This window comes from Mauremys reevesii, linkage group 9 (genome assembly GCF_016161935.1).
Source record: "Mauremys reevesii isolate NIE-2019 linkage group 9, ASM1616193v1, whole genome shotgun sequence".
Lineage (NCBI taxonomy): Eukaryota > Metazoa > Chordata > Testudines > Geoemydidae > Mauremys > Mauremys reevesii.
This window is the reverse complement of record NC_052631.1, coordinates 64870227-64895105: the sequence shown is the minus strand read 5'-3', so window position 1 is coordinate 64895105 and position 24879 is coordinate 64870227. Positions and strand designations below refer to the sequence as shown.

General features: G+C 47.9%; 1 protein-coding gene across 1 annotated transcript; it reads left to right on the top strand.

Moving 5' to 3' along the window:
• The first annotated feature begins 1911 nt into the window (after positions 1–1911).
• On the top strand, positions 1912–24587 carry LOC120371894 (mitochondrial fission factor homolog A-like). The gene is given in 8 exon segments (XM_039488329.1): positions 1912–1972; positions 1975–2004; positions 11304–11531; positions 13256–13422; positions 15666–15748; positions 18439–18591; positions 21226–21304; positions 21978–24587. Coding segments are annotated over 8 exon segments (918 nt in total). The 5' UTR covers positions 1912–1926; the 3' UTR covers positions 22110–24587.
• The last annotated feature ends 292 nt before the right edge of the window (positions 24588–24879 follow it).

Genomic DNA, 24879 nt, shown 5'->3' with positions numbered 1-24879 from the left:
TGGCCCCACGGAGCTGACATTTATGGAGAGAATATTGCTAACAAGCAGGGCCCAAGGGGTTTCTTGAGTAATATTGATTGGCTGCAGTTATAGCCCTGACATGAACAGCTGCCATGAGCTTTCAAGCAGCGTCCCAGGCTAAGATTGATTAAATGTATGCGGTGGTGATGTGGGGTGAGATTTCCACAGGGACATATAAAGCATTCAGGAGCATTAAGTCCCATTGACTTTTGGTGGGACTTATGCTCCCAAGTTGCTTAGGCATCTTTGAGAATCTCCCCCATAAACAGCAGGACAGAGGCAGCTTGGGGTTTATCTTAAGCCCTTTTGTGACTGGACTCTATGGCCAGGAATTGAATCTCAAGCCCATGGCTCCAGGAAGGGGATTCAGAACTCCTTAAAACTGGCCGTACTTTTCCATCGTCTCATACCACTTATCAGGCAGTAACCCTCGACAGGTTGATGTGGTGCTGATGGTGGGTCCTTCTTTTTGTTTTCTTACCTTTATAAAACCTGCACCCATTGCTGAGGCTCTCTGAGGGCATTTACAGGAAAGAGATTGATCCAGGGACTCCGTCAGGCCAGCTCAGGCCTGACACGTGGGCTTTTGTTTGGATTTAAACTTTTCCCTGCCATGTCTGCAGCCCACATAAGGACATGCCCCTGCTGGAGCTTCTCAAAGTAAAACTGACGAGAGATGTGCCACTGAACCCAACCAACGTACATTGTCCAGAGTAAAAGATGCAAAAAGTAAACAACAGCAATAAACGGGGCAAAGGAAATTAGAGGGTAACGTTCTTCAGTTTCCACGCTCTAGCATGCCATTGAGCATAGGTGCTCAGCAGCTCAGAAAGCCCAATCACGTTTTTAAAAATATCTATTTTAACCTGACCATGTCACGTTTTTAATAACAAAACCACAGTGTTGCTGAGAAAGATTTCCATTGAATGGCAGATAGTTTGTGGAGTGGAGGATGGGGGGAGATTAACAGCCAGGCTCCTCAGTAATAGGGCTGTGATACAGTATAGAGCTGAGACACCAGCCCCATCGCATCCCCAGAAAGCATGTTTCTCTTATATCGCTGCCCCTCTAGCAAATGCACGGTCCCCATCTATCTGGGGACCGAGTTCCAGAGCTGAGAGCCCTCCACTGCTGTTGTCCCACTTCCAGTCCCCCAGAGTGCAAATCTAGTGACTGTCAGCAGGAACACCTGGCTGTAAGGGTGTTGTAGATGGAAAGCACCTTAAAATGTCACATGGGATTGTAACTTCAGATGGGGAAAACACAATAGGAGCAGAGGAATTGTTCACAGTAATCCTTAGATCGGAAGCTCTCTGTTCTGTTTGTACTGTATCCAGCACAATGGAGTCCTAGTCCAGGACTGGAGCTTTTAAGCACTATAGCAATACAACTAATAACTTCCTTGCAAAGAATTGAAAGCGGTCTCCTGGGAATGACAGAAGAGCATTGTCTTAGGGCCCTTATGGGAGGGAAAATAGCCTAGTGGTTAAAGCATGAGGATTTTACTTCTATTCTCGGCTCTGCCTTGGTAAAATGATCTTAGACCAGTCACGTCACCAAGTCTGCCAGATGGTATCTACTTACCTCTGCCTGACAGGTTGAAGTCATTAGTGTTTGTAAAATGCTCGGAGATCCTCAGATGCAAAGTCGTGTAGAAAAGCAGTGTCACACGGCTACGAAGAGTTAGCTGTTTGCCGTGTCAGGGACTAGTGCTGTATGAAATGCTGAACATATTGTGTGTGCAACAAGGTAAGTGGATTTCTAACTCCCACAGACAAGAAGACAGGTGCTAATTAGCCACCTGCCATGTCTCATTAACCGGTCCTTCTGTCTCTTTAAAAGAATGAAGGACAGCTTCTATCATTCAGCCAATCGCACAGCTTTCCTGGAGCCTAAGCTGCCAAAATGGGAGGGATCAGAAATTCTGGGGTTGACATCACCATCCAGCTGATTGCAAGGGGCCGGAAGAAAAGTTGTTTACAGGTTAGTAAGTTTCATTAACAAACTGGAAATAACACAAAAATACCATGAAACTAGTGAGCTGAAAGGGGGACAAAGTTGGCTAGAGCAAAGGGGGCTGGTGGGTTTGTGGCTTTAGAGAGGATGCACAATGTAGGACAGTTTCAGTTTTCTTTGTGGAGCAATTCACTCTGGGCTTGCCTGGGCTAACTATGTGAACGATTCTAGCTTCTCTCTCTTCCCAGCTGCGGCCTGACAAAGACATCAGGCTCCTGGCTTAGCTTGCTTGACTTTACCCCAGGCAGGTATGTATGTCTGTGACTTGCAGGGAGAAGTGTGTTTACAGGGCTGCCCTATGTTCCAGGGACAGGATCAGGACGGGGTGGGGACATGGAGCAGGGGCGATTGGCTGCCGTCTAAAGTGAGCTGAAAATAAATCTCTCTTCTGTCTGGAGCTCTGCCTCATGATTTCAGCACAAGTCTGGTGCAGTTTACATTGGGCTGTTTCCCTTCCAGCTGGGGCTGTATTGTTTAATTTTCCCTACAGAAAACAAGAAGTTCTGGTTTTGGAAGTGGGAGTTTCCTCTCTGATTTGTATTAGGCTGGCATATGAAATCACACTTTTCAAACAGAGCAAAGCCAGCCCTCCTGTTCCTCATGGTTGGAGCTCAGCTCTTGCTGTTTGTGATATTACAAGGTCCCCTCTTGTGACTGTCAGCAGAGCTCATTCTCCACTCTGCCTCCCTTGCTATTGCTCACCTCCTTGCACACAGAGCCCACCTGCCTTTCCTTCCTTGGCCCCATGCCATGCTGCAAGCCAGGCTGCTCCCCGAAGCCTTTGGCACCAAGGGGAGAGCTTGATACCTTAAGCAGGACAATGCACTTTGTTCTGATAGCATCTCTGCCACTTGAGGTGTCCCGGAGTGCTTTCTGCAGGGACGGGTTACCTGTGGGAATGCAGTGACTGTGCAGGCAGACATAGCAGTCACTGGATCAAATTCCAGTCTGGTGTAGGCAGATGTCAGGAGAGTTACTTCTGCCCCCGCTGGCTCAGAATGTGGCCTGCTAAGCAATCAATAATAGCTCCTACCCAACTGCCACAGTTCATTGGGGTTTAATGAGACTGAGCACAAAACCCTGGTCATCCTTTACTCTCTGTGTAAAGCACATGACATCTTCCCAGTACAGGGAGCCGGAAGTGAGTTCGATTTAACATCTGATCCAAAGAACGGATTCGTTAGCAATGCTTGGTCCCCTTGCCAGTGCCTAGCAAGGTTAGTGTTTGGGTCAAAGCTTAGTGTCGTGTATGTGTGTGGGGGGGGGATCTGAAATACCCCTCAGTGCCTCCTGTCCCCCAGCTCTGCCAATTCACCTCTAGCCTAAATCTGAGGTCAGTGCCTCCTGCTGTCCCCCTGCTAGGCACTCTCAGCTCCATTCATGCACCTCAGCCCTCCCTGCCATTCCAGTCCTGCCCACCCACTCACTCTGCCTATCCATCTCAGTCCTAGACCTCCAGCACCTCTCGTTCATCCCTGGGCTCTCCACGCAGCTCTGCCAGTGCCCCTTCGCCCTGGCCCTGCAGCACCCTGCATTCCAGCAATGGGTGTTGCCTCTGTGTTCCGGTCCTTCTAAGCTCTCTTTACAGTAAGGTTGATGCCCATCTGCTAAGGACAAAGTTGATGCCAAGAAGTCACACACTACCATGTGTGACTTGAACAGGATTAGACCTTATGCCTTCAGAGGAGAAGGGCAGATATTCCACAGGGTCCTTAATGCACAGCCTATTTAAACCCCCATCCAGCACTTGTGGGGTCATGTTACCTGGTGAAGTTTTTCATGCAATAGGGACAGGTGGTTCCCTCCAGACAAGGGGCTCCTGAGTGCCCCCCTCAGGAAGGGTTGGCTGAGTCAGAAACTCTCTCTGACTTTTGATGCTTAAAATGTAATCAGCCTGAAAGCCACTCCTGTTCTACTGATGTGTTGGGATTGCTCTGTGGCTGCAAGAAAAGCCCTGAAGAAAGTTTTTTAAGAAGGAAATCCATCTGCTCGAGTGCTTCATTTTTCATGTATTTTGGCAGCTGAATTTTGAGTTTTAATAGTCTGACTCTCCTTGGGGCCTACGTCCTCATTTTCCCCCTGGTCCCTGAGCTCTTTGGAAGCTGTGATATTTCCATTGGTGATTAGAAAATGAACAGATCTTCCACTGTGCATGAATCCAGCATGGCTTCTTTTAATGTCTGTTTTCTAACTACCCACATTGCTTTATAACACAGCAAAAACCTGAAGGAAAATACCATAGATCGCATACACTACAGTTGTGATCAGTGAGCTAGGGGTCTAGAGAAAGGGTCTCTCTGTGACTCTGGCATTTACTTAGTCTCTTGGCCTACCAGGGCCTAGATCTATTGATTTCCAAGGCTCACTGCAAGAGATCTCTTATTTTTTCAGGATTTTGGGGGCTGGGATAGATGAGAGGACAGAGCTAGCTCAAGGATGTGCTCCGCAGGCCGTTAGGGGATAGCAGTGTGGGGTACGTGCTGTTATAGCTTGTAACAGGTTTTTAAAAGTGCCTGTCACTGCTTTAGCATCTGCATTCGGGCCCTGATTCAACACAGCAGATAAAAACTGGTCTAGTGGACTGGGACTCAGAACATGTGGCTTCTATTCCTGTCTCTGCCACTGGGTTGCTGGATGATCCTGGGCATGTCACTTCCCCTCACCATGCCTCAGTTTCTCCCCACACACCTTGGGTAATATCTTTATATTGTATATCTTCGGTACAGTGACTCTCTCTTGGTCTTTGTTAGGCCAACAAGGACCATTTATCATCATCTATTCTGACCTCCTGCATAACAATCTATGAATGGACTTAATCATATGCATAAAGTTAAGCAGCAGCTGCATTGCTTTTCTGGAGTGCCCTGATGCCACTACGTAAATCCATGGTATGCCCACTCTGTGTGCAGGTCTGGTCGGCCCATCTCAAAAAGATATTAGAATTGGAAAAGGTACGGAGAAAGGCAACAAAAATGATTACGCACATTAGGAACAGCTTCCACAGGGAGAGATTAAAAGGATTGAGGCTTCTCAGTTTGGAAAAGAGATGACTATCGGGGGTGGGGTGGGGTATGATAGTCTATAAAACTCAACCGGGTGAAGAAAGTAAATAAGGAAGTGTTATTTACCCCTTCACGTAACACAAGGACCAGGGGTCACCCAATGACACTAATAGGCAGCAGGTTTAAAACAAACATAAGGAAGTATTTCTTCACCCAACACAGTCAACCTGTGGAACTTGTTACCAGGGGATGCTGTGAAGGCCAGAAGTATAACTGGGTTTTAAAAAGAATTGGGTCAGTTCATGGAGGATAGGGCGATCAATGGCCATTAGCCAAGATGGTCAGGGACTTCATCCCAGGCTCTGGGTGTCCCTAGCCTCTGACTACCAGAAGCTGGGACAGGATGACAGGGGATGGATGGACATTCAGTTGCCTGTTCTGTCCATTCCCTCTGGGCCACCTGGCATTGGCTGCTGTCGGTAGACAGGATACTGGGCTAGATGGATCATTGGTCTGGCCATTCTTATGTTCTCTTGTTCTTATAATGGGGCTCCAAGGAACAGCTCAGTGGAGGATGCCACTGTACTGATACTTGTCAGGAGAAGCCTCCGCTCTGATGCTGTGGAACAGACCTGAGGGGACGCAGCTCCCTTGAGCATATACTTGAAAGCAGGAGATTGTCACAGTTGATGTCGGATAAGTTTCTATTTTTTTAAGTAAGGATTTGACTTGATTTAATGAAGAGAGAACAGACTGACTGAGGCAGGTGGTAAAGGGAGACTGCTGATTATGATGGAAACAGGTCGCTTCAGTCACCTGGTCCTTCCACCTCACCCACTCCTCTTTCTTTTACCTGCTGTGCTTTCTCATATGCCTGGTTGTGAGCTCTGGGGCAGGGATTGCTTGTTATACTATTTGTACAGTGCCTAGCGCAAAGGGGCCCTGATTCTTGATTGGGGGGGGGGCCTCCAGGTGCAACCATAGTGCAAATAATAAAAACTTGCCATCTGATGGCTTTGAAAGTCTCCTGCAATAGATTCTTTGGGCCTGGTCGAGCTGTGCTCAGTGTAGAGCCTTGAGTGAGGGTCAGGGTGGGGAGTGGCTCTAAGGTCCCTGTTGGCTCTGATCCTCAGCCCACCTGGGGGATGAATCAGCCGCTGGTATGACTTCGAGCAGCATGAGGGCTGCTCTGCATGAAGCCATTTAGTCTCCTCTGCCAGCTGAGGATGGCTGCAGCGCATTGTACTCTGGCTCCACGCTATCCCAGCCCACCCAGGGTGCCCCCTATGTTTCCAAAGGAATGGGGCACATAGAACTGGCTACCGGGGCTTTACAGCACCCGACATTGGGGCAATCCCCAACAACCCTGTGCTCTTTGGACCATCCGAGTGGCACAAAGGCAATGGGTGTGTGGGCCAGGATCTGGCCCTTCTACCCTACGCAGCAGCAGGCTGTCGAGAGCAACTGCCTGGCTGATCTATTTTTCCAGTTAGATTTAATGACCCACTAGACACATTTTTAAAGTGACCAGTCCCTGCAGCCGGACGATAACTACTTGAAACTCCCATGCTTGGCTCAGCAGAGCCCCTTTACTCAGCCAGAGGGGACCATGCTTCCCGCCTGTCTGAGGCCAGCCTTGGGCCCAGCAACTCCCCGGAACATCTGCTGAGCCAAGCCTCTGGCCTCTCTGACTGTGCTGCCTACATGTTAATTTTGGGGGCTGTTTGTCCAGCCTGTGAGGGTGAAGGGATTGGAGGGGACTGCCTGTAAGAAGCAGAGATTTCACAAGGAGAAGTTGCCATCTCTGCAGGGTGGCACAGTGCCATCCATTGCCCCGACACCTCTGCGGGTGTCAGGAGAGGGTGGGGAGGAGGGAGGAGTTTGTAGGGTCTGAGATGCACACAGAGCCAAATGCTTCGGCACCATGGTGGGTTCAGAAGGCAAGCAGGTGGGCGACAGAGCACAAAATCAAGGTAGTGCTACTAAAAATAGACCCGGGGGCGTAACTGCCATCAACAAGTTTGGGCCCCAGTGCACTCACTTGTGTTCCCGACGCTTCCTCCTCTCCCTTTTGGTGCCTCGTCCCCTCTTGCCATCCTTCGTGTGGTCCTTCTCCTCTCTGAGGTTCTGAGCTGCACGGCGCCCCTGCTGGGCTCCCTGAGGAACCACAGCCTTTGTTATGGAAATCCTGATCTAGCAGGGGACAGGATGTGTGGCGGGGGTACATGGTGGGAGGTAGCTGGGATGGCTGAGAATAGGGATCGGTCTGAGATATGACTCTGATTGGATTCTCCATCTCCTCGGATATAAACTGTCAGTCAGGAAATTCAGGCTTGAAATTAGACGAAGGTTTCTAACCATCAGGGGAGTGCAATACTGGAACAGCCTACCGAGGGAAACAGTGAAGAAGAGACCCCCATGACTTTTAAGATTAAGCTAGATAAGTTTATGGAGGGGATGGATAGGATAATAACGGGCTTAGTCAAGGTCAATTAAATGCCACACACTAAAAATAGTATGGTGGGTCAATGTGGATATAACCTTTTTTTTTTGGGTTGTTTGGCTGGAGTCTTGCTTGCATCGGGTTCAGCTGACCGCCATATTTGGGTTGGGAATTCGAATTTTTTCCAGAAGATTGAAGATTGGCTGGGAGGTTTTTTTTTTCCTCCCAGTCCGGGCAGGGGGGGGGGGGGCTGGGTGGGGGGATCGGGTGGGCCTGGCTCTTGCAGGAGGTCAGACTAGATAGATGAAATGTCCCCTTCTGATCTTGAAATTTGATTCCCCTCCCTCCCCCTCTATGGAAATAGCTTCGGTGCTGGCCTGCTTCTCAGTTTTTTCCCTCTCCCTGCTGCTGCTGCACCTATAAAGAGAACAAAAACTGGGGGAGGCTTTTGGGACAAGCCTTGCTGCATGTTTTCTTCCCTGCTAAAATCCTCCTTGGCCATCAACACCTTCTTATACAGTGCGTTACATCCAAAGGGGGAGGAGGGGGCAGTGTCATCATCCCCATATTACAGAGGGGAAACTGAGGCACAGAGAGGGGCAGTGACTTGCTGAAGGCCACTTAGGCAGCTGGGAATAGATCCCAGTTCTCCTGAGTCCCGACCCAGTGCTCTATCCACTTAGCTATGCTGCCTCCCCTGTGGCAGTGTGAGCTGGGGAGCCCAAATCATCTTTGTGCTTCCCCTCCACTCCCGCCCCAGAGAGAGTTGATTGCACCACAAACATGAATGAATTTGGCATTCTCTCCCTGGTGCAGACTGGAGAATGGAGACATGGGGAGGCTGTGACTTATCCAAGGTCACTCAGTGAGTCAGCGGCAGACAAGGCCAACTCTACTGTTTTTGCCGCCCCAAGCAGCACGCCAAATTGCCGCTGTGGGCAGCTGAAGACAGAAGCTGCCGCCGAATTGCCGCCACCGCGGAAACGCACGTGCCGCCCTAATGGCACAGGGACTGCCCCTGCCATCTGCCGCGGCAATTCGGCGTGCTGCTTGGGGCCACAAAAACACACGGACTGCCGCCCCGTGCAGATTGGCCCCCCGCCCCAAGCATCTGCTTGGAATGCTGGTGCCTGGAGCCGGCCCTGGCGGCAGAGGTGGGACTGGTACTGGGTGCTTTTCTCCCCAGCATTTATTCTCACCGTCTTGCAGCCCCATGGAGAGCACTTCTCTCTGTCTGGGCGCAGCAGGAAGTCAGGTAATGTGGCTTGTTCTGCAAGGTTTCTAGCTTCAAAAGAGCAGCTGCTGGGGGGCCTGTGGCTAGAGCCCTGGTACCCATCTGATGATATTAATTTTCTCTAGGGAAAAGGAATTGTGCTGTTTAAAATAAATCCACAGTAAAACTCTCTTGGCTGGAGAAATATGCTCCTTGAATCCTTCCTGGGTTGGTGGTCTCCATTCTCTCCATTACCAGAACTGGTTCCCTTCTGCCTTTCATCTTTTTTGGTTACCCTTGGGGCAGGGCCTATAGGTGGTTTTTTTTTTTTTTTTTTTTCCTCCTCCCTCCCAACTCGGTGGTGGTGGTGGTTGTTCATTAAGCATGTTTGTCACAGACATGCCTAGGGACTACCCAGGTTCATCATGCTAGTAAAGCTCCATGTATACTTACAATGTTCCAGCCACCCGAGCCAGACCCTGCATGCACCTCCTGGATCCCTTGGGTTTTCCCCACTTACCCCAGCACTTGCCTCTTCCCCACGTCTAGTCCAGATTCTTTTGTCACATTGGGTGCTGCTCTTCAACCAGCAGCTGGCTGCAGAGTGGTGCGAAGTCCCTGCCACATTGTGCTCAGTGGCAGAGGCCTGTAGACCAGCCTGCCATGAACACTTAGTGAAGGGACAGAACTATCCTAACGGGATAACCATGTGGCATAACACCGATCTGGACATTGCTTGAGTTCTGTTGACTAGTAGTTGCTCCCCTGTGCTATCTAGGCACACTGGGTGCCTACCGAGTGGGAGATTGACACTGGAGGCCCTACTGGTTTTCAGAGCCCTGGGTGTAGTCCCTGGCTACTTTTGGGATCCTCTCCTTGACATTTGTCCTAACAAGCATCTCTGCTCAGACACAACCCACCTGTTAGGAAGTTCACTGTTGCACACCATCGATCACCATAGGGGATTGTGCTTTTGTCTGGGTGCCTTGGAACACGTGGCATTTACTCTCCCACCCACCAAAGCCTTCCCTCTAGCTCAGGGGTTCTCAAACTTCTTCATTGCACCGCGACCCCCTTCCGACAACAAATTACTACACGACCCCAGGAGGGGGGACCGAAGCCTGAGCCCTGCTGCCCTGGGCAGGGGTGGCTAAGCTGAAGCCTAAGGGCTTCAACCCCAGGCAGGGGGCCTGTAACCTGAGCTCAGGCTTTGGTCCCAGCCGTGGGGCTTGGGCTTTGGCCCCAGGGAGTCTAACACCAGCCCTGGCAACCCCATTAAAACAAGGCCACGATCCACTTTAGGGTCCTGACCCACAGTTTGAGAAACGCTGTCCTGCTCATCTCTCGTAGCTTTTTAAACAGTAAAACTGCTACACCTATGTTTGCTGAGTGCTGTACCTTTAAGTTTTGAAAAGCTCCTCCTCTTGACTTATGAGGAGAGGCTGAGGGAACTTGGCTTATTTAGTCTGCAGAAGAGGAGAGTGAGGCGGGGATTTGATAGTAGCCTTCAACTACCTGAAGGGAGGTTGCAAAGAGGATGGAGCTCAGCTGTTCTCAGTGGTGGCAGATGACAGAACAAGGAGCAATGGTCTCAAATTGCAGTGGGGGAGGTCTAGGCTGGATATTGGGGAAACACTATTTCACTAGGAGGGTGGTGAAGAACTGGAATGGGTTACCTAGGGAGGTGGTGAAATCTCCATCCTTGGAGGTTTTCAAGGCCTGGCATAACAAAGCCCTGGCTGGGATGATTTAGTTGGGGTTGGTTCTGCTTGGAGCAGGGGTTGGACTAGATGACCTCCTGAGGTCCCTTCCAACCCTAATCTATGTTTCTAAGAGACTGTGACCATTTTCTTCTTAAAGGCACACAAAGGCTTGTTTTCTGAGCAGCCCTATTCTTGCAGAAAATTGCTCCGAAAATGGCAGCAGGGAATTAATTTTTGTTGAAATTTCTCAGGGGAAAATTTCAGCTTTTTCCCTGAAAGAAAAAAAAATGGTTTTTGACAAAAACTTGAAATTGTGTGTGGACAGAACACTCTCTTTTCATGAAAAATTCTGAGTTGAATTGAAAACCCAGTTTTCCCTCAAACAGTTCTGGTGGAAAATTTTTTTGCCTGGCTGTACCACGTATACTATGCTCTTTCCTATGGACACTTTACTACTTTCTTGCTCATTTCTTTATTGCTGAATGTAGATGAGAGAACATGCTTTTCCCCTCCTACAGGAATTTTCCATTTTTAATCAGTATCAGAATCTTTTTGTCTCCTCCCACCAGCTAATTCTTAAGGTGTGCCGTTGCTTGGCTTTTAAAACATAGTGTCCATTTTTTATATTGATTACCTCTGCCATTAGCCTGATGGGTGACCTTGGGCAACTCACTGCATTGCTCGGTGCCTCAGTTTCCCCAGTATCATCCCTATTTCACAAATGGGCACCCTTGTAAAATGCGTTGAGGTCTGCCGATGAAACTCACTGTATGAAAGTTAGGGATTATTCTTACATTTGCATCTTAAATTGTGTCCACCATGGCAGGATGTGAGAGTGTGTTTGGTGTTAATAGCTTTCTTTCAGTGCCGTGCTGGCTTTTTTTTTTTTTGTGTGTGACCTCCAGGCTGCCAAAGTGAGGCTGGGAATGAAATGATAATGTGGCCATTTCGGGGCCTGGAGGTGAACCGAGCCCCATGTGACCTGAGCTTCATGGAGGCCATCAATCAGCGCATGCAGGTGCCCAACAGGCTGAAGATGGCGGATGAGTCCAACCCACTGGATGAGGAGAGAGAAGCTGAGGAGCTTCGCCCTTCCTTCCGGATGCACATCCCTGATAGGCTGTCGCTGGCAGGTGATGGAATGGGCCAGCTTTGATTGGACATGGACTAGCACAGAGCATAGAATGCAATGGACTCTGTGTAGCATCCCCTATCGGCTGATCCTGACGGGCTTTGCCCTGAGAGTGGGGACAGAGTGTTTGTTTCTGAGAATTGCATCAGCTGCTGCTGTGTGAGAGGCAAAAGATCTCGGTGTCTTCCTGTAGCATGAGAGAGGTGTGGGGAGGAGTGTTAGAATGATGGGGAAAGCGAGTGGGAAGTGATGTTCATCACACACTAGTAAAGGTGCCAAAGGGCCCATGGCAGGGAGGGAACGGGCTCCAGAGAGATGAGAGAGGTTACACTTTCCAAGTGTGGAGAGAAGATGCAGAGTGAAGAGGCAAGAGAAGTTAGCTGTGCAGTATGGATGTTTAGCTGGAGCAGCGTGAGGCCATGTGGGGAAATTGAGGATTAGGTCTGGAAGTGGGTAGGAAGCTAGAGATGGTGATGGAGGCAGGACTAATGTAGCTTTCTGGGGCAGCAGAGTAGTCCTGCTGCCGCATTCTGGGCCCTAGTCAGCAAGGACCCAAGAGAGACTGACTCAGCCTAAGAGGAAGTGCTGGAGATATGAATGAGGGTTAAAGCAGGATCAGGGTGAGGCTGGGTTCTGGCAGTGTCTGTGGAGCTGGTGACAGGCAGGTTTGCAGATGTGGGAGCAAAAATGTTTGGGATCCAGAATTGCTCTGAGTGTGCGGCCTCAGGGGCAGAGGGCTTGAGGTGGTTAATGTGCATGCATGAACTCAGGGGGATAGGGTGATGGAGGGAAAGTTCTAAGATCCTCTTGGTGCCACTCAAGCTGGCTAATATCCTTGAGTCCCTGCTTGGGGGGAGGTGGAGCTATGACCTGCATTATCCATATCTTTTCCCCTCTCCACCCCTTGGTAGAGTCTCCTCCTTGGGATGCCAGGTAAAGAAGGACCCAGGGCCCCTACTCTTTGAACACTAACTCCCCAACCGCAGTGCACTAGCAGCTTTGGAGCTGTATAGTAAGTGACGTTCCTTCTCTGTTCCTTGAGAGGAAGGCTGGCTTATCCTCTGCACAGCTGGTGGTGTGTTTCCGAGGAATGCTTGTTTTAGAGATTTGGAGCTAAAACTCTGATTACGTCTCTGGGGGCTGGCTTTTGGGGAGATTGGCTATGAGTCAGTGTGTTCAAACTGCTGCCATCAGTGCCCAAGAGCCTCTAAGGCCCATGAAAACAAGTAGAGCCAAGAAGGGCATGGTTAGACTCTGCCTGAAGCAGTGAATGTCTTAGTCAGCGGAGTTTTGTCATTGCTCTCCATTCAGATTCCGAGCCCATGTGGGTGTAAGAATTCCAGCATGGGATTTCCATGTGCCTGTGGGTGAAGAGTGCCTGTTAATGAAGCCTGCCCCACTTTCAGCTAAGCAGAGAGTGCTCCAGTGATACTGGAGGGAGGTGGGGAGGAAATCCTGAAATGGATTTCAACGGGAAAACCTGGAACAGGCACTAGATAAAGACTGCAGACAATGACTGTCAAAGCTTCATGGGGGTGGGGTGGGGTGGTGGTGTGCCCCACCCTCCCCCTCGTGGGGTACTGTATTGGTAGCCATAGAAACAGAGTTGCTTTTCCCAGGGTTTTGGACATCACTTCCCCCTCTCGCACCCAGTCTGAACACAATGCTGTTATGTTCTGGGACGTATGCAAATGTTTCTAACTGCCGTCTCTTTCCTCTCTGTAGAGATGATGGATGATAGTCGAAGGCCTTTCCTGTTGGACCAGTTAAGGCAGCACCCCTCTATTGTTGTGCATATGCTTCAGGACCCCTCCACCCAGCCTGCAGGATTTGGGGAGCACCTGTTTATGGACACCACTACCCAATCAGGCACCCAGAAACGCAAGCGATCGGTACTGTATCTAGAACAGATGTGGGCACCCATAACAAGGCAGTCTCCCAGAGAAAAATTCCTGGGATAGTGAAATGTCCCCAGTGTTGTCTTCCTCCTGCGTCCCATACCCCCATAGGTAGTGCCCCGTACCTGTAATGAAGCCCTGATTTAAGTGACAAGACAGATGTGTAAAAGGAGAGTTCCCACCTCTGCAGAATAGATTGATAGGATGACTCATGTTGTAGTTGACTCCTATGAACTCTGGCTCTGTCCAGAGCAAGAGATCGTTGGAGGGGTTCTCTCTGAATTCATTTTTGTCCCACCACTAATGTCCACCGCTGTTATCTCCTCTGGGCAGAATGCGTTCTGGTGCCACTTTGTTCCATAAAAAGAACAGGAGTACTTGTGGCACCTTAGAGACTAACAAATTTGAGCATAAGCTTTCGTGGGCTACAGCACACTTCATCGGATGCATGTAGTGGAAAATACAGTAGGAAGATATGTATGTGTTCTCTCTTGCGCACGCGCGCGCACACACACACGAAACAATGGGTGTTACCATACACACTATAAGGAGAGTGATCAGTTAAGGTGAGCTATTATCAGCAGGAGAGAAAAAGAACTGTTTGTAGTGGTAATGAAAATGGCCCATTTCCAGCAATTGACAAGGAGATGTGAGGAACTGTGTGTGTGTGGGGGGGAAATAAGCTATTAGTAAAAATGCTATTTCACCATGCTTATTTCCCCCCCGGGCTACAAACTGCCAAGCCCAGAGGTGTCGGGGCTACGAACTGCCAAGCCTAGTGGTGCTAGGGTTCAGCCCTGGCACAAATTAAGCACTGGGTGTGTCCCAAATATAGGCCAACTGGGCTGTGGGATCCCTTTTCAGCCCTCCTACTGTGTCAAACAGGAAAAGAAGTTAGTTTTATTAGTACTTGGGATCAAAACATTATTCAAAAATCCAGTATCTGATAATCCAGAGACAAATCTTACTCTAATGCGAAACTAATCTAGAAGAAAGAAGCTGTCTCTGGTTCTCCAACGCTTACAGATAGAGACTTGCATCTTTAGTCATCCAGACCATCCAACCAGGCCTTCCCTAAGGTGCCTTCACCCACTGGAGCGCTACAGGAGTGCTAGGATATGTAAAGCTTAATTTCTTTCTCTTCAGAGATCACTCATTGATCTAAATGCCAACTCCAACTTTTCTGGCTCCAGTCAGGCCCTGGCTGTGAACTGAAACCAAGGGAAATGCTTCCACAACTGGCTGTGAAAGGAAACTACCAAATTTCATGCAGCTCTACTGTGGGTGATAAGGGAATGCTGCTGCTGGGAAAGGACGACACTGTGTGGGATGGTCACATATGCACTTCAGGCCCAAGGTCAAGGTTGTTCTATACAACCTGATGGTAGCAGGAATATTTCCAAGAAAGGTTGGATCACTGGGCCTTCTCCTTCTCCTATGGATTGGCAAAACTCCATCTGTTTCTCCCCCCCACAATGGTATATTAAGCCTCCTCAGATGCTGTGGCAAGAGGCTAGTCTGTGATCAAACCAAGGCATAAACCGGTCACTCTAGCCTTGCTGTCTGAGCCAAATGAAATGCAAGAGAATAAACAAACTTCAAACGAGGTTGTATACAAATTCTTTCAGCTTCAATAAGGGGTTTCATTTGAATATGATGTTTGCCTCGAGACGGAGTCCTTATTATGTATTCTCGTGGAGCAAGGCTGATCATGGGCAAGGCTGGTGTGGAGATGGGTTCTGGCATATGCTGTTCTGGGATCTAAACACAATATGTCACATTAATACCTTTATGGCCTGAATGACTGTATAATTATGACATAATGTGTTGCACTGGATAAGAAGTGGGCTAAGATAACTACTGTGTAGGCTGGGAGGCTGTTGCATAAATAGGTTATTATTATGCTACCCCAGTGGCAGAGTATGAATTTGAAATCGTTTCCATGGTTCTTACTCAAGGCAAAACTCCCATTGATGCCAGTGAGTCTTTACTGGAGTAAAGACCATGGGATCAGGCCCACGTGGCTGTGAAAGCACATTCATTTACCATGTTAAAACTCACTTGGCACTGCAGTTTCACAGTAGCTATGGTGGGGCTGCAATAGAGCTGTAGCAATTGTATTGAATTACTGGATGGCAGAGCATAGGGGATGCCGTGGGATCATTGAAGGGTTGAATGAGGAGTGACTCGCAGAGTGTCAGTACTAATACTCTCGTTTTGTGTACGTGTTCTAACAGACCCACCATGGCAGACTGCGAAAGGAGAGAATGAGAGAGACCCCCCAGATCGCCTTGCATAGCACGAGCCGGAAGCCTGACCGGTGAGAACTGCCAGGGGCTAAGTCACACGCTGAGCATTCAGCCTCTCTTACTGTGTTAGATGGCCCATCGGCCCGACAGCACTCTCACACTATGGGAGGCATGATCCCCATCAATCTAAGGGTATTGACAGGCAGTGGCATGGAAGGAAGGGACTAAGCCCATGTTGGCAAGTTCTAGTGAAGTGCTCTTATTAAATGATGTCCCAGCATCAGATGATCCATTCTCTCATGTGTGATCCTCCGTACGAGGTGCTCTCGGCTCACTGAGGGCTCAAGGTCTTGTCAGCACTTGGCCTGACTATATCATGCTGAAAGGTGTGGCTGGTGCCTGGTCAGCCTTAACCAGCTTGGGCTGGACAGGCCATGTTTCTCATAGCCATGCTGATCTTCCCTCATTGATCTTTAACAATGCGCTGGCCTTCTCTCGCACCGTCCATCTGAGAAGGCTGGAACCCTTCACCAGCAATATGTTAAGACTCTGAACACCTTCCTGAGCTAAGTGTCATCTCTGTTTTACTGAGAGGTTGCCACAGTGTTACACTAGTACATCTGTATTCGAGCCAAGGCTAGAACTCCGGCCCGCTGACCCCTGGAAACAATCATCCTTCCCCTGTTGCTAATGCTGTGAAGGCTGACTTCCTGTGACATCGTTCACAGAAGCTAATAGTCAGATACCACTGTGGTGAGTGTGGTATAAGCAGATGGGTCACCAATCTATAGACTCTGAGCTGGTGATCCTGGTTGAGTATAACTATCATACAATGATAGCAACAAAGAGCTTGAAAGATAATTTAATCCATCCCCCCTCTCCAAGACCGGACCAAGTAGACCTAGACCTAGACCATCTCTGACAGGTGTTTGTCTAACCTGTTCTTACAAACCTCCAATGATGAGGGTTCCACAGCCTCCCTTGGTTACCTATTTCAGTACTCAACTATCCTTAGACTTAGACAGTTTTTTCCTAATAGCTAATCTAAATCTCCCTTGCTAATTACTTCTTGTCCTGTCTTCAGTGGACCATGGAGCACAATTGATCATTGTCCTCTTTATGTATGAGAGAGGTAGCCGTGTTAGTCTGGATCTGTAAAAAGGGACAGAGTCATGTGGCATCTTATAGACTAACAGACGTATTGGAGCATGAGCTTTCGTGGGTGTACATGCGTCTGACGAAGTGGGTATTCCCCCCCCCCCCCAATGAAAGCTCATGCTCCAATACGTCTGTTAGTCTACAAGGTGCCACAGGACTTTTTTTTTTTTTTTTTTTTTTGTCCTCTTTATAACAGCCCTTAACATATTTGAAGAGTGTTAGCAGGTCTCCCCATAGCTGTCTAGTCTCAAAATTAAACATGCCCAGTTATTTTAACCTTTCCTCATAGGGCAGGTTTTCTAAACCTTTGATCCTTTTTTGGTTGCTCTCCTCTGGACTCTCTCTCCAGTTTGCCCATATCTTTCTGAAAACATGGTGCCTAAAACTGGACCTGATACTCCAGCTGAGGCCTCAGGGCCGAGTAGCATGGGATAATTACTTTGCTGGTCTCGCATAGGATACTTCTGTTAATACCCCCCAGCATAGTATTAGGCTTTTTTGCCGCTGCATCACATTCTTGGCTCATAGCGAATCACTGATTGTTTGAATACTGCCTCTAGATCCTTTTCAGCAGTACTACTGCCTAGCAAGTTATTCCCCATTTTTTTTTGTAGTTGGGAAGGAAAAAATAAAATGCACAAGTGCAGTACTTTGCACTTGTCTCTCTCTTGAATTTCATCTTGTTGAATTCAGACCAATTGTCCAATTTGTCCAGGGCATTTTGAATTCTAATCCTGTCCTCCAAAGTGCTTGCAATCCCTCACAGCATGGTGTTATCTGCAGATTTTATAAGCATATTCTTTACTTCATTATCCAAGTAATTACTGAAATATTAAATAGTGCCAGACCCACAGACAGACCCCTGATGGACCCCCCACTAGATACTCTCCCAGTTTGACAGCAAACCATTGATAACTACTCTTTGAGTATGGTCTTTCAACCAGTTGAGCATCCACTTTATAGTAGTTTCACCTAGACCACATTTTGCTAGTTTGCTTATGAGAAAGTCATGTGGGACTGTCAAAAGCCTTTGTAAAATCAAGATCTATCACATCTACTGCCCCCCCTACCCCAGTCCACTAGGGCAGTAACCCTATCAAAGAAGGAAATTAGGTTGGTTTGGCATTTGTTCTTGAAAAATCCATGTTGGTCATTACTTATTACCATATTGTCTTCTAGGTGCTTACAAACTGATTTGTTTAATACTTGGAAAGATACTGAACCAAATTATTGAAGTTAGGCTGATTGGGCTATAATTTCCTGGGTCCTCTTTGTTTTTTGTTTGTTTTTTTTTTTTAAACGGGGAACAGACGGGTACTATGTTTGCCCTTCTCCAGCCCTCTGGGACCTCACCTGTCTTCCATGAGTTCCTGAAGATAATTGCTAATGGTTCTGAGAGTTTTTAGGTGTCCATTCCATGATGCCTGGGCGTAAGGGAGACGGTACCCTTGCTAACTACATTCCACAGTAAGACTTGGTGCCATCATAAGAATACTGAGAACAACCCAATCCTGGGTCCCCTGGCGCACCAGTGCATAGGGAGTGGGAGGGGAAATGCAGCACAGAAGGGAATAACCAGAATGATTCTGTATATGCCCTGCAGGCCAGGCATAAGCCCACGCCCCAGCCCCAGCCCCCCATTCCCCCAGGATGCCAGGATCTACTCCCCGCAGAACATTTTCCAGATGGTGTACTTCCTGGGTCACCTACTCTTCCACCGTGTTAAGAAGTCTGCCCGAGACCGAGCCCAGCCCAGGTGACTGTCTGGCTTGCTTCAGGCCTGTATCCACACAACTCTGTGTAGACGCTGTTGCTTTCCTCAGACATAACATGGCATGAAGCGGGTGTGCACTTTTTAACCCGTAGGGGGCAGCACAGCAGGGGAGGAACCTTCAGCATATTCTCTTGGGGCCTTTCATGCTCTTTAGCTGCTTTACATCCCCAACTGCTAGCCTGTGATGACGGGGTGAGGGGAAACTACCTGTGCAGTCAGCCTGGACCAGCCTTTGAGTGCAACCCCCCCTTATACATTAAAGACACTCTTCAATATATTGAACACCATTATAAATTGGGGTGGAGGCTGACAGCAAACGACCCCCATGTAATAGCCCCGTGACCCCCTGAGGGGTCCTGACCCCCCCCAGTTTGAGAACCTCTGGCCTGGACTATCTGGAACTCTGAGCCAGGCTTTTGGCCACCTGCCTCTGCTAACATCAATAATTCCCTTGACAGTCCCAAATTATCTAAGGCCTCCTGTGACATGCACGTGACTCCAGCTGTTACCTTAACGTTACACGAGTGCTAGGGTTCTGCATTTACGCTGCCTAATTGAGTTTATCAAATGGGTTTGGGGCGGGAAAGGGTCTCAAAATCCAGAGCTATTTGGCAGCAGATTCCACGATCTTGAGCCTCTGACATGGGTTTCTGATCCAGCAGCTCTCTTCTCTGCAGAGTTTATGTGGTGGTTTGTTTTTTTTTTTTTTTTTTTTTAAGGCTCCCAACACCAGTGGCTATAACTCAGTCATCCTTCAGTTCTCTTTCAGGATTCTGTTATGCTGACCTAGGCAGCACCTGGAATTTGCACATCATCTCTGTGAGCAGGCTAGGATCTCCGTAATCAAATGACTTTTTGAGGAAGGAACAGGGGAAACAGAAGTTATATTGTGTAGACGCAAAGTGACATTCACACATTTAAAGCTGCTTGACCAACGTTCTTCAAACCTGGCTTGTTTTTGGAAGGCTGTTTTCTCTACAAAACCAACCTAGTTTGAAACTGAGTTTTGGCTATTTTTTTTTCTCTTATCCAAATGCACCATTTCTGATAGATGAAAAGTTTATTTTCACACATAGTAAAAAATGACAATTGATTTTGGTTCCAATGTTCATAACCAGAAACAAATCTACTGCTAGATGACATTCTTGAAAGCTGCATCACTGGAAAAAGGGGTTAGAATTAAAGGTAACTTTCAGTCTATACCATAATGGACACTACCTAGACCTGCCATAATTTTTTTTCAATGAAAAATTGTGGGTTGTTTCAGTTGTTAATATTTTACAGCTGGAGACATCAACACTGCTGCATCACAATTTTTTTTAACTTTTTTCGTATTATAGAGAGTTATATGAAGATATAATATTGATCAGCATCCATTTCCTTAAACCTCTTCAAACTGTCTTGGATTGTGGTGTTTTCCCCAGAGCAAACTTTGCGAACTAATTAAAATCCACAGAGATATCCTGTCTGTTTTATATGTTATCAAACATAGTCCACATTTTGGGCCAGAGCCTCTCAGACTGTGTAAATGGGAGCACCGAAGTCCATGGAATGACATCTGTTCATACCAGCTGAGAATCTGGTTTTACAATTACAATGATATATGATTTGGAGCACTGTGTTAGAAAAGTTGACTCTGAAAATGGCAGCTCCCTTTTACCCAGCCTGTCCCCTCTAGTCCTGTCTGCTGACTTTCCTGAGACAAAGCTGTTACTCCCAGTAGCCCTGCAGAATCAATACAGCTATGGGAGAGTGAGATGGAGTTCTTTCTGTGTCTCTCATTCATAGGATCATAGACTATCAGGGTTGGAAGGGACCTCAGGAGGTCATCTAGTCCAACCCCCTGCTCAAAGCAGGACCAATCCCCAACTAAATCTTCACTACTGGTGATGTAAGAAGCAGACAGAACACAGACGGATTATTTTTTTCCAGGTCTCACATAGAATTTCTCCTGAAGGCAATAAGGTCCTTTTGCCTAGTGAAGTGACCCTGCTGGGGATCATGCAAAGTAACTAGAGAACCCTCCTTTTAACAGAGATCCATGGCTCATGCACTGGGGCAGATAGTCACCATTTGATTTTTTTTTAATGGAAAAAATAGCAGCTTTATACATTACGGACCAGATCTTCTGATTTACACCAGCACAGATCCATAGAATTCAATGGAGCTATGCCAGTTTATGCCAGCTGAGGCCTTGGCCCTGATTTGTGTTTTCATGGGCTGTTTTAATCACTCTATGAATATATAGCAAACTGCCAATTGGTAAATATCACATTCTCTACGCTCCATATGTTGGGCTTCTAACAATGTAGGCATGGCTGTATAACACTGCCCATTGCAGCATGCGCTGTATATTTTGCAATGATGGTAACTGAGAGCTGCATGTGGATAGGTTTAAGTGGCTGTGGTGTGGTTACAAAGACATGCTAGATCTTCACAATAACATCTGGTGTTTTTTTTCCTTTGTTTTTGATTTTTTTTCCCATCCAACAGGTGTGCTTTTTGCATGGGTAACCCTTCCCTCACCTCTTCCTGGCTGTGTACACGAGCTGATGTGATTGCATTCTTTTGATCTCTGTTTGCACATTTGCATCTCTCTGTTTTCCTTCTTCCTAGCTCCCAGGAGGCAGGGCCAGCCTCAGAAAGCTCCCTGGAGGAGATTGGTGTGACTGACATTATAGCCATGAGGAAACAGGTGAGAAAGAGAGGAGACATTTTGCAACTGGACTCTGTGAAAGCTGCCTAAGGGATAATGAGAGCAGGTACCACCAGTACCAGTAGTGGGCTCCTCCACAGCTAGCATTCTTTGATCCCAGCCTCTCCTCTTATCAGGGGTACCCTCAAGGGCAGTGTGTCTGTGGGCTCCTCTTGCGACTAGTGCTCCTGTACTCGGAGCTGGCTGTAGGGATTAGGGTGACCAGACAGCAAGTGTGAAAAATCAGGACAGGGGGTGGGGTGGGGGTAATAGGAGCCCATATAAGAAAAAGACCCAAAAATTAGGACTGTCCTGATTGTTTCTATAAAATCTGGTCACTCTAGTAGGGATTTTACTGTCCTAAGGCAACTGGGAAAGTGCTTGACCCTGGCAGACTCCAGTCACTGACACTAAATGGCCCCTGATGCTCTGCTGGACCCTAACATTTTGCTTCCTGCTGTATTTGTGTGGTCCAGATGACGACCCTTTCCACACCAGGACAGTCTCTCCTGCTGGGAGAGGTAGACCTGGAGTAACTGGAAGCTCCCACCCCTGCACTCAGTGCTGTTGCACCAACCCTACAGAGACACCTGCTGGTAGAGGCTAGGGGCAGCTTCCTTTATACCCTCATTTGCTGCATAACTTGTTACTGACCTGGCTGCTTTTTCTGCAGTTGAACAAGATCTCGGGGAGGCTGCGGACTCTGGAGGAGCAATGTACTGGCTGGCGTCAGAAGGAGCTTCTGGTCTACTCTGTGCTAGTCTCTGCATGTCTCATCAACACCTGGCTTTGGCTAAGGAGATAAAGAGCCCTACCCATCCCAGGAGAGACAGCTTCTCTGTGTGTGTGTATGTGTGATGGGGGAATCCTCACTAGAGTGCTTATGAACAGTAAACTCAGTGTGCTTCTTAAAGTGACTGGCCCACTTCTCCTAGTGTAGATTCCCTGAGGATCTGAGACCTTTGGCCCCTGTTGGAATGAAGATGAACAGACGGGGATGTACCTGCAATGCTGGAGGAAATGGGGGTGGGGGGAGGAGTGAGAACTGCAAGGCTGGGTTCTCTTGCCTGTGCCGCCAGTGACTATGAGGAGATGTCTGGGAGGGATGGAGAAAGCTTGCTTATAAACAATGAATTTTGGTCTGTGTCCTGCAGCCATGTTGCTTTGGGCTGTGACTCTATAAGATATTGACTATAGTGTTGTAAGCTGGGTTGGGTCAGTACCTGGATGGGAAGCCTCCAGGGATATCCCAGGCACTTCAAGAAGTAGCCTTGGTCGTTCGGTAGGTGGTCCTCTATTTCCTCGGGATCTGCACTGAACTGGCACCCCAGCCCGCTGTTAGGGGCTGCTGGGCTGCTATTGGTTCCATCTTTCAGAGGAGAGACAAAACTGACGTTCTGGGCACCTGTGGCCATCCAAAATTCCACTGCATTTTGGACATGATCAGCCCAGGCCTCCTGGCCAAATTCCAGCCAAACAACTGGACTTTGACTCCTTAAGAGTCCCCTCTAGTTTTATTTAGGCCCTTCTGCATCTCCTGGCCTAAATTTTATATTGGGTGGCTGGACACTTTTAAATGGTTACTATGTCTCATCTCGGGGAAGGCTGCATTTTTTGTGGTCAGTGTGCAGGTGTTGTCTAGGAGCCTGGACGATGACTTTGGTATTTGGGTGTAAAGGGGGATAAATGGGATCTCCCGCTTAGAGCATATCAGCTGGATAATAGAATGGTTTATCAACTCTTGTAGCCCCATGCATTCCAGGTGCTGGGCTGGGATAGAAAAGCATTGTTCAGGCTCTTTGCTGTGGTAACTGATGTGGAGCTGTTGTCAGTAAGACATATTGAGCAACTGAAGTGGCCCTAAGATGCTGACAAGGACAATTCTTGGCTCATTATTGGCTAAAAAACTGTCACGTGGTGATGAGTCTGGAAACTGCTGCCATCTACCTTCTTGGATCTCTGCAATCTTCTCTTTTTGGAACAATGGTAACCATTCGGCTCACGTATGCAAATCACTTGCTTGGCTCACTTGCAGCCCACCATGTTTTTTGCAGAGGCATCTAACTTCACCCCTCATTTCGAATGGTGGTTGTGTTCAGCAATATCTTTATATAGCGCCAACATGATAAGCACTTTACAGACCTGTAGGAAGACAAGAGCCCTGCCTCCGAGGGCTTGCAATCTAAACAGACAAGGTACAAATCCAAGAAACGGGATAGATGGTATGTAGCAGGAAACAATGCAACTGAATGGTGCATTCTAGTGTGTGCGCTTATATCGTATACTCTACAGCCATGTATTGCTGTGAATGGGGACACTTCCAGTTAGTTTTGATGTATGTATCATTACATACACTCATATTATGAGCCAGAATTTTAGCTCAGTTGTAAGCGGGCCTCTCTTTTTCTATCTATAAATAAACATGGATGCAGTTTAGGTCATTTAGATGTCTAAGTACCTGATTTACAGGCACAGGTATGTAGAGGTTTAAATGACTTACATTGTACCAACTAGCCAGGCCTATAAATCAGATACTCGGGCACCTAAATAATCGACCCATAAATAATTGTGGGTGCAAACTGTGCCTTGGGACTGAGCTGAGGAGAACATCAAGATTTATTACAGCAGAAGCTGAGATCTGCTGATTGTTCAGCTGTCTCATCATGAAATGATGGTGAGTGTCTGGGGTGGGATGGCTGTCTGCCTACAGGTGCTTCCTGCATCTCAAGGTTAAGGAACATAGGTGAGGGAGTATGGCAGGGATCTTCTAGTGCTTCTGTCTGGGTTATTCTGGGGTGATTGGATTTTTAGTCTGCAGGGCTGTCACTCCAGCTTCTCTCATTTCTTTTTGGGTGGGGCCCCCAAAGGGGACCACCCATTCCAACAGGGATCAGATGGGCCTGCTCTTCTCACTGTATCACTCCAGTCGCATGTAATGTCAAGAAAGAATCTGCTACTATTTTGCTGTGTGTGTGTGTGCTCTTGTGGCGGTCCCTACCCCGAGAAGAGGAGATGTTTGCAGTAGGAAGCCGTGCTTTCCAGTCCAGGCTAGAGACTGATCCTGTGGGGCATCCAGTGCCCTCACGCTCTTTGAAATCATTTGGAGTAGGGGTCGCTCAGCAACTTGCAGGATCAGGCTTGTTGTGCCTACTCAGAAGGCAATTGGTGAGCAGCCACCAGGGGTGAAATATGGATTTATTTTGTATAAGGCAAATGTCCTGCTGTTCGTATGTGTATATGATATTTCCAGATTTAATCAATAAAATGCATTTTTAAACAAAGGCATTGGCATGTGCTAGCAGCCCCTTGGCTAAGGGTGATATGACCCTACAGCTCCAAAACCTGGATCTGCAAGATTCCCAGGTGACTAGTGCTTCTCTGCTCCCACCAAGTAGCTTGCTACAAAGAGAGACCATGAAACCTGAAGCTACATCAGAGATGCCTCGCCAGGGCCCTGATTGGAGGAACACAGGGATCGCTGGTTGTTCAGGGCTTCCTGTTTAAACTCAGAGAGGTATGGGGAAGTGTCTGCACAACTAGAGTGACCAGACATCCTGCTATTGGGGGCTTTGTCT